This window comes from Camelina sativa, chromosome 12, assembly GCF_000633955.1.
Source record: "Camelina sativa cultivar DH55 chromosome 12, Cs, whole genome shotgun sequence".
Taxonomy (NCBI): Eukaryota; Viridiplantae; Streptophyta; class Magnoliopsida; order Brassicales; family Brassicaceae; genus Camelina; species Camelina sativa.
Window position 1 is genome coordinate 3,505,208 of NC_025696.1, and position 9,804 is coordinate 3,515,011.

The 9,804-nt window shown below is 39.7% G+C and overlaps 4 protein-coding genes across 4 annotated transcripts in view; 1 reads left to right on the top strand and 3 right to left on the bottom strand.

Annotated features, from left to right (window-relative positions):
• LOC104729919 (signal peptide peptidase-like 1) lies at positions 1 to 2,200 on the bottom strand. Its single transcript, XM_010448943.1, has 4 exons — positions 2,077 to 2,200; positions 763 to 1,662; positions 446 to 646; positions 1 to 165 (listed from the first exon to the last, which is right to left on the bottom strand). Exons 2-4 carry the CDS (start codon positions 1,558 to 1,560, stop codon positions 46 to 48), a joined length of 1,119 nt encoding a protein of 372 aa, XP_010447245.1. The 5' UTR covers positions 1,561 to 1,662; positions 2,077 to 2,200; the 3' UTR covers positions 1 to 45.
• On the top strand, positions 2,529 to 5,313 carry LOC104729920 (protein CYPRO4-like). The gene is made up of 2 exons (XM_010448944.2): positions 2,529 to 4,360; positions 4,791 to 5,313. Exons 1-2 carry the CDS (start codon positions 2,699 to 2,701, stop codon positions 5,070 to 5,072), a joined length of 1,944 nt encoding a protein of 647 aa, XP_010447246.1. The 5' UTR covers positions 2,529 to 2,698; the 3' UTR covers positions 5,073 to 5,313.
• On the bottom strand, positions 5,324 to 8,078 carry LOC104729921 (protein WEAK CHLOROPLAST MOVEMENT UNDER BLUE LIGHT-like 1). Its single transcript, XM_010448945.1, has 2 exons — positions 7,425 to 8,078; positions 5,324 to 7,338 (listed from the first exon to the last, which is right to left on the bottom strand). Exons 1-2 carry the CDS (start codon positions 8,001 to 8,003, stop codon positions 5,539 to 5,541), a joined length of 2,379 nt encoding a protein of 792 aa, XP_010447247.1. The 5' UTR covers positions 8,004 to 8,078; the 3' UTR covers positions 5,324 to 5,538.
• Positions 8,536 to 9,804, bottom strand: part of LOC104729925 — a gene marked incomplete in the record, with an annotated part of 3,931 nt that continues 2,662 nt past the window's right edge. Inside the window, 3 exon segments of the mRNA XM_019234138.1 lie at positions 8,536 to 8,900; positions 9,024 to 9,283; positions 9,407 to 9,529. Of these exon segments, the coding sequence (XP_019089683.1) occupies positions 8,787 to 8,900; positions 9,024 to 9,283; positions 9,407 to 9,529 (497 nt within the window).

Genomic DNA, 9,804 nt, shown 5'->3' on the forward strand with positions numbered 1-9,804 from the left:
TTTTAAAGTTTAGGTTTCTGAATAATCTTTGATTGATATATAAACTCATATCTCTATTTCATGAGATTTCTCAGTGGGATTGGATGACGCAGGACCTTCCCACAGCTCCGCAAGATCCTTTCTCCGCCAAGACATGAAGATCACCGGTCCTAATGTCGATGGTACCTGTATATACCCCACATCGAAAACAGATTAAACATCACACACTCACTTCATACTAATTGAGCTTATAAAAATATACAAAAATGACAATGGATTGGAACTAGAAAGGTACTATCAACAAACTTAGGACAAACATTGGATTGGAACTAGAAAGGTACTATCAACAAACTTTCGGTTGAATCAAGTGCTGCTTATAATCTGCTGTGCACAGATACATGTAAAATATATACTTTTCATGTAACACCAGAGGAACAAAGAAGTTCAAAAGATGGAGATATATTACCAGATAAAGTAGAGCTGGTTGAGGTGAATGGGTCAATACACCTGCTGCTAGAGCCGCCACCAAGCCAATGGCGTATCCAGGAAGTGCATACCATATGTATTTGTGTCCCTTGGAAGATTTTAGATCAAATATATTCACCACATCTCTGGTTTTTCGATGGTCAAAACAGAGGATCAAAGCCAAAAGCATTGCGGGGATAGCCTGGAACAATATAATAAAACAGTTAAAACTATAATCTGACGAAGAATATTTCTTACAGTTGGTACACATATAAAGACACGCCAATCTGAAAATTCAAAGAAGGGTTTAGTATGTACCATGTCACCAAGACCAAGCATCATGAAATCTGAGGCACTCACACCGGGCACTACACCTCCCAATAGGTTCCGAGGAAACACAATTTTCACTGGCAGTTCCAGTTTCTTAGTGATCAATTGAAGTCCAGGAAGATTCAAACTGTTAGCTACAGTGTGAACTGGGTTTGATGCTTGCTGGGTTGCCACAGTTACCATAACGTTAGCACCAAAGAATCTTTCAGAGAAGAAAACCCAGAATATGTCGTATACAAAGAGACACACGAGAAGCATAGCACATATTTTGATATTGGGCAGACGAACATGGCTGACAAACGCAATACAAATGGAGATCCCAAGCAAATTGTTCAGCACCCAATGGCCAGAGATGAGCCATGCCACAACTGTCACAGCACAAGCCACAAGCAGCAATCCTTGGATTCTTGTAAACGACTTCGAGCAGCAGCGTGAGACAAAGGGATCAGACAGACCAAGCTGCGTCTTAATATATACAGCATATGGCGATAACCAATAGAAGAGAGATGAAACAGAAGCAATGGCTGTAAACGCAGTGAGGAGCTGAGAAACAGAAGAGAACAAATAGAACATGAGAAGCAAACTGCAAGAGCTCATTACTGGGATCATCAAGGCCTGGGAGCTATCTAGAGTAATGGAAGCTTCAGGGAAGTCACGATTTCTCTCCATTTCTTTGCCATAGTTAAGTGCACGGAAAGCGGATGCAAAAGTCACAGTGACAGCTGTGACAATGAGGGTGGCTGGTGCAGGTTCTAGAAGATACAAAAGAGTCCATAGAGTCTCCATGATAAGAGAAGAGTTCCTTCAGATTAGATATATATAACCACTAAGCCTTGTCGCATACAAGCGAATATATGAAATGCATAAGCTTTCGAAAAGAATGTGAACCTGCATCACACCAAAAAACTCAAGTAAGCAACCTTAAAAAAAAATAAAGCTCAAGTCTTTACGAGCTTTACAGAACAAGGGTGATCACAGGACATGGTAACTGAACACTAATGTACATCACATGTCTGTTGCAAATTAACACCTCAAAGAGCTAAAGTTGAGTTCTTTAAGAATCAAAGGTAAATCTCAAATTGTTGATAACCAGATTAAGGAAACTCAACTCTCAAAGTTTATACATTTTATTAACAAACCCAGAAAAGAAAAAGAAAAAAACAAGCTTCCTATTTTCAATGAATCAATTTCGAGTAATTCGATATACAAATCAGAAATCAAATTCATCTTCTCAGCAACAAAAACAAATTAATGTGGAAACCAAGCAATAAGATCGAGAGAGAGAGAGAGCAAGGAATAGACCTGAGAAACCCTAACAACGGAGGAGACAGTGAAGTGAAGAAACCGGAGATAATTGGGATCTAGGTTTCAGTCGCGTGGTTGGATCCTCTGTCCCAATTTCACTTCTTCTCTCCCGACTAATTAAAAAAAGTGTGCGTTAGTTAACGTATTACGATATCAACATCAAAACGGTAACGTATTACGGTATCAATATCAAAACGGTAACGTATTACGTTATGAACATCAAACGATAACGTATTGTACTCAGAGTAAAACGGCACTGTTTTATACGCCTACAAATATTTAAAAATTAAAAACATAACCGTACCACAAAAAATCGGACCAGCAATTTATTTTGAATTTGAACTGAACCAACCAAATCATCGAAGTTTCAACTTGCTGTAGCCGGTATTTTAATAGTACTACTCTGCAGGTACTTACTGGCTATAGCCGGTTTTTACATTCAACCTTGTCTTGTCTCTACATGCTTTTGAGAAAACCCTAATTTTTTCAAAATTCGAACTTGCGCTCTTCGTCTTCTTCTTCTTCAGTTTCCCACCCTCTCGTTTTCAATCTCATTGCCGTTGTTTCCAGATTCTCTCTCTCTCTAGCTTTTTCCATTTCCCACTAAGATTCTTTCGATATGGGAGCAGCTCACAGCCATGAAGATCTAGAGATCTGTTCCTCAGATGAGGAAGATGAGTATGAAGAATACGAAGAAGGCAGAGAAGCCGAAGAAGAGGAAGACAAGTTCCAAGACTCCAAGGACGATACGTTATTCATTTCTTCCTCCGGTGGCTCTAAATCTCCTTCTTCATCACTAGACGACGTCGAGGCGAAACTCAAAGCCCTGAAACTGAAATACCCATCGACGACGCAAGCCCCTTCGTCTACCCAGAACTCAGCTCGCCTTTTCCGTTACATCAATGGGAACACACCCAAAGCCAAATGGATCACTGCTGAGAAATTAACTGCTTACTGTTTCGTTAAGACCGACAAAAAAGGAGATGAAGATGATGATGAAGACGACGACGATGTGAACGGAGATGTGGAAAACGAATGGTGGGTTTTGAAAATCGGAAGCAAGATCCGTGAAAAAGTCTCTGATGAGATGCAATTGAAAGCTTATAAAGATCAACGCCGTGTTGATTTCGTAGCTAAAGCTGTTTGGGCTATGAAATTCTCAAGCGGAGAAGACTTCTCATCATTTGTGAGCAGTTATAACAATTGCTTGTTTGAGAACAATCATGGAGTTGAGATGAATGAAGCCAATAAGGCAAAGATCTACGGGAAAGATTTCATTGGTTGGGCTAATCCTGAAGCTGCTGATGATTCAATGTGGGAAGATGCTGATGATATATTGCTTCAAAGTCCAGGAGGAGGATCTGCAACAACTCCGGCGAGAGATACACAGGATTTGACTGAAGCCTTTGAGGAAGCTACAAGTGAGGGTATACATAGCTTAGCTTTAGGTGCTTTGGATAATAGTTTTCTTGTTGGAGATTCTGGTATTCAGGTTTTTAAGAACATGAGGCAAGGGATTCAAGGGAAAGGTGTTTGTGTTAACTTTGAGCCTGGTTATGGTCGGGCTCATTCCTCTGCTCCCAAGAAGGCTCTTCTCATGAGAGCTGAGACTAATATGCTTCTCATGAGTCCTATGAGTCAAACGCCTCATTCACGAGGGATTCATCAGCTTGATATTGAGACTGGGAAGGTTATTTCTGAGTGGAAGTTTGAGAAAGATGGTGTGGATATCTCTATGAGTGATATTACTAATGATGGTAAAGGTGCTCAATTGGACCCGTCTGCGTCAACGTTTCTTGGTTTGGATAACAATAGGCTTTGCAGGTGGGATATGCGTGACCGGTATGGAATGGTACAGGATCTTGCTACTGCGAATACTCCTGTCTTGAATTGGGCTCAGGGGCATCAGTTTTCTAGAGGGACTAACTTCCAGTGCTTTGCGACTACTGGTGATGGCTCAATTGTTGTTGGCTCTCTTGATGGAAAGATTAGACTTTACTCTAGCAACACTATGAGGCAGGCAAAGACGGCTTTCCCTGGACTTGGTGCACCTGTTACTCATGTGGATGCTACATTTGATGGGAAATGGATAGTTGGTACAACTGACACATATTTGATTGTCATTTGTGCCGTTTTCACTGATAAAAGTGGCAAAACAAAGACCGGCTTTGAGGGCCGCATGGGAAATAAGATTGCCGCACCAAGGTTGCTTAAGTTGAGACCTCTTGATGCCCATTTAGCTGGAGCTGACAACAAGTTCCGCAATGCTCAGTTTTCTTGGGTAAGCAAAACTCTAGTTGCAGTTTATATTCATGCTGACAAAGTGACATTCCTGAAATTTTTCATGTTTTGCTCATAGTAGTTCACGTAATTTTGAAGTCTAAGATTTTTCTGGAAGACAAACATATTGATGCCTGAATGTTTCTTGCACCCCCAAAACCCGAGTTGTCTATGCGATTTCTTTCTTTCTTCAGTTGAAAATGTCTAGTCTGCTGCATCACAAACTGTTTGTCTTTTTCAATATGGCACAATTTTCAATTTTTACATTTCAAAGTATTCCTCAGTTGTCTTGTTGTGTGTTTCAACCTTGATTTTTGATAAAGGGACTTTTACTAGTGTAGAATCATTCTTCTAGTGAAATGACTTTTTACTAATAGTTGATTCCTGACTCTTTTTATCTATCTTTACTTGTTGAAAAATTTGATATATAGGTCACGGAGGATGGGAAACAGGAGCGTCATGTGGTAGCAACTGTTGGAAAGTTCAGTGTGATATGGAACTTTCAGCAAGTGAAGAATGGATCTCATGAATGCTACAATGACCAGGAAGGGCTGAAGAAATGCTACTGCTACAAGATAGTCCTTCGAAATGAATCTATCGTCGACAGTCGCTTCATGAATGACAACTTCGCAATCTCTGGTTCACCTGAAGCGCCTTTGGTCATTGCAACTCCCATGAAGGTTAGCTCTTTCAGCTTGTCCAGCAAGCGGTGATACAGGCAAGTGATGGACCACAAGTTTACTTAATCTGAATTTTAGTCTGTTTGTAACCATGTGAAATTTCAATGTTCTGCCTCTTAGTACGCTGTTAGATTCAGAGAAAAGACACCTGATGATGTTGCTAAGTTTCATTGGTTTGACTTTTTAAGATCGTATTGTAGACGTTTCGGTTTTTCTTTTTAATTGAAAGATGTTGTAGAATGAAGAAAGCTTATCCAATTCACTCGAATTAACAGGTCTGTGAATGTTATTGGGAAAAAAATTGCTAGGAAGGTGCTCAACTTTTTTCCATGTTTCAATTGGCAACTATGTATTATTTGATTCATTGACTAACTCATATCACATAAACAAACCTTGGTCTTGTTGGGTTTCAGACATGTTTACACTGAGGAAGCTTTAAATCTTCTATTATAGTATAGATTTATACATTACAGATTTTTCACAACCAATCACATCGAACTCACTTATGTGACTTCTTCTTCATCAAGAACATAAAAAATCTTGGGAAAAGTTTCTTCTTTTTCTTTCCAGGAGTAGCTTGTGGGACTGGATCTGTTTCTGTTCTGTTTGACTCATTAGTCTCAGCTTCTTTCTCCTTGGACCCTTCAATGCTACTTTCGTGACTTTTTTCTATGTTCACTTCATTATCGCCAGTCTTTCTCTTTTTTTCATGTTCTTCCCTCCATTTTCTCAGCTCTTGTTCTACACCCAACTTCCCTTCTTTAGCCTTCTCAGCCTTGTCCATTGCTCCTGCAAGTGTTTCCTTTCTTTCAATCATCTCTTTGTTTACTTCATCCAACTTCTCCAAGTTTCTCTTTTCTGTTTCTTTTGCTTCCTCCAACTCAGAAACCGCTGCTGCAACTCTTGCGTTGGCTTCTTCTTCATCCTCATGAGCACGCTTGCTAAGCTCATAGTACTCCTCTATTGTCAGTGTAACGGTTCTCGGAGAATCAACAGCATTGTCCCTTGCACTAGATTCACTCTCTTGCAAGGCCTTGATGGCAGCTAAAGCCAGCCTCTCTGAAGCTTTAATAGCCTCAATTTCTTTCTGCGCTGCAATTAATCTGCTTTCCATTGTACTTGCTCCAGCCTTTGCTTGCTCTGCTTCTTCTTGAGACTTTCTTAGCTCTTCACGAGCAAGTTCAGCGAATGATTTCGCTTCATCAGCCTCTTGACTTGCTTGTAGCAGTTGCTTTGGTAGCTCAACCATTTCTTCTCTGGCTTCTTTTTCCTTGGACACAACCAAAGCTATTTCGGACCTCGTTATGTCTATCTCAGCATCTAGTGAAGCAACCGTTATTGATGCCATCCCTTCTCTTTGTTTGATTGAGTCAAGTGCTGATTTCTCTTTCTCAATTTCCAATCTCAAGGAAGAGGATGCTACCTTTAAGCAATTCACTTCAGAAGTTGCTTTCTCTACATTTGCATTCACTTCTTCAAGTTCCTTCTTTGCAGAAGCAACAGCCTTTTGTATATCTGTATTGGTTTTTTCCTGTATTAAAATCTCACTGTTTGCTACGGAGGAACCTGTTTCCTCCTTCAACTGGGATGATTCCATATGATCTGCCAATTCTTTCTTCAAATCAAGCAGCAAGGCTGAAGCACATTCAAGTTTCACTTTAAGTTCCTTTGTAGAAACTATATGCTGCTTAAGTCTTTGGAGTTCCTCTTCTGCTTGTTTTAGCTCTTTCTCCCACCGATGAGTCTCCTGATCACGCAACATGGCTGCTCCAAACTTGAGTTCTTCCGCCTCCAAATGAGAAGAATGCGCACATTCCAGTGATTCCTTTGTAGCTATCAACTCTATAGTGTGTTCTTCAACTTTCTTCTCAACTTCTTTAGAAGCAAGAACCGCTTCTTCGGCTTCCTTCACAGCCAACTCTTTTTCTTTTACCAAAGCATCATACTCGTTTTGAATATTTTGTAGCTCTTCCTTGACAGATTCCAATTCTGAAATTGCGGATGTATGTCTTGCCTTAGCCACTTCAAGCTGTGCTTTAGCTGCAACACTAGCTTCATCAGCAATTCCTTGTTCCATCTCTTCAACTCTCATCTTGGCAAGCTCAGAGTCCTGCTTTGCCTGTCGTTCTTCTGTTTCTGCTTTGTCAAGATTAAGCTTCAACTCTTCTATGAGTCTCTTTGTGCTCTCTAGCTCTTCAACCGCTTGCATTTTTGACATCTCGACCATCTCTGATTTCTTTTTGTATTCAGGAATCTCGTCCTGGATCTTGTCGAGCTCTTGTTCCACAAACTTGCGTCGCTGCAACCAGAAACAGTGAGCACAACTCTAGGCCACCACAAAGGCAAATAATTCAGATATGTATATATAGACACAAGTAAATGTACCTCTAATACTTGCATTCTATGTGCTTTCCAATCAGTAATCCCGCCAAATTTTGAGACGGCTTCTTTAACAGATTCAAAAGGTGATGCTGTATCAATTGAGTCTCTATAAGAATCCATACTTCTTGGTGTTCCATTGCTCAGTGGTGATGTTGATCCTGCAAACCTCGGAGACAGGAGTGCTCTTGGAGATCCAATGCATCTTGGGGACAGAGATCTTGGAGACAATCCATTTCTTGTTGTGCGCTCTGCTCCATACGTGGTGTTTACGCGAGGCAGAACAATATCAACAGACGGAGAAACAAGAGCATGAGTAGTTTGAGAATCTTGTGTTTCTTCTACTTGAGAGTTTGATAAAGTTGAGGGTAAAAAAGTGTCATCCAGATAAGTTTTCCCATTTTCTGTTGAATCTTCACATTGAGATGATTGTTGAATAGCTTCATTGTTTTCGAGTATTGTTGGTATTGCTTGAGGTTGCTGCAACTCATCAGGCCTTACAATTTCACCATTATCACTAACATTTGAGGTCCCAGTAGAATCTTCTGGAGGAGATACTCCTTCTGTTGTCTTTAAATCCTCCATTGGAGGATGCCTAAAAAGCCAAACTTACAAGAGAAACGATTGAACGAAGATGGCCACCAAAAGAAAACAATCAATGAAAAGAGCTTACAAAAGGAAAAGGAAAAACGAAGAAAGTAGAAGGGAATGTTATTGATTTTTGGATTAAGAAGTTTATTTTTAGACAAGAAAAGAGAGGTACACACTGGATTTAGAAGAAAGTCTGTAATTAGAAAAAGATGATGAACACCTCTCTTTTTCTCTTTTCCCTCCGTTTTTCTAGTTCCTATTTTTTTTCATTCATTTTATAAATTGTAATGTCATGTTAACATAATAGACTTTACAGACCAGACATAAGCATTTGACCCTAACTAAATCACAAGAAAACTAACAAATATATTCTCCTAATAATCAAGTCGCTCTGTTAAGATTGTGTTGTATACAACCTGACTCTGATATTTACCTCATCATAACTCATTGTCAGAACTGGAGACAGTCATTTGATCGATGCCTATAAATAGTTTTTTTTTATCCACAATAAGAAAATCGAACAAGCTTGGACAAAAACATGATTTCTTAAACCATATTCAACTTGGACCATGTGTTTTTTTGGTAAGCCACAAGTGTTTTTAAACACGATCAACAAAAACAACAAAATATTCTATTCTCGTACGTATACATTTGGCCAAAGATGTTAGCATCTTTGGTATGGTACTCCAAGTTCCAAGACTCTCAAAATAGTAACACAACTGAGAAAAAAACCAAAACTAACTATTTGCCCCATCAATCTGTCCACATGGGTTTTGCTCAAGCAGCCGTTACAACACCTGATACCCATGGAACTATAGAAGGCGCTTTTGGGTGGTTGTTTCTGTATGTCTCAGAATATCTGTCTTTAAAATTCTGTTTTGGCTTCTCTGCCTGCAATTCACATAGAGACATGATTTGTATCAGACAAGCTTTCAATCCAACTTGGACGAGTAATATCTCAAGGAAACTGAGAACTGGGTAAAATAGTAGTAAGTGAACGAGGTAAGTTCTTACGTATTTAAGCCAACATTCCTGATGTTTATGCTCATAAATATCTGGAGAGAAGCAACCAAACTCAGATGGGCAATAAACCCAAATATTGCATCTTGTTTCTCCAGGTTTCGCACGTCTTGCCTGGTCTAAGCAAGCCTGGCAACAATCAGCTGCACTCTCTTTATGATGTGTAAGTCCCCATCTCACTGCAGCACCACCATAATCTGTGTGAAGCTCTGCATTACATACAGCTGGCACTGGTCTGCCTGCTAATATCTCCTCTGTAAGGAAAAAAATGTGAAACCTCATGAGTTTTTAATCCGCCAGTGTCAGCACACTTTTCCACCCAAATAACTGCAAAAACAGAGATCACGAATAAAAATAAAAATTTAAAGAACTATTACCAGGCTCTTCCTCTCCTTCAGGTTTATCATCGTGTTCTTCATTTATAACCTCAGCAGGTAACCAGAAACCGATCTCTTCAGACAGCACATCCCACTCCATCTCCAAAGCTCTTACAAGCATCCCTAGATATTTACAGAACAAAAGAATTTTCCCTCTAATTATACAAAACAATGATAGATTATCCGGAGGATCTCATAAAATGAATCTTGGCTCTCAAGTTGAGAAACTCAGTAATCTCTCTAAAGAAAAATACCTGCTTCCTCTAATATGAGGGTGGATTTTACCCCATTTTGTCCTTGAATCAGCTCTTTAACTTCCTTCAACTTCTCACTGCGCCACATTTCTACAGTTTCTGTTCGCCAAATGAAGATAAGAAGGTATTAAGGTTCAATACAGG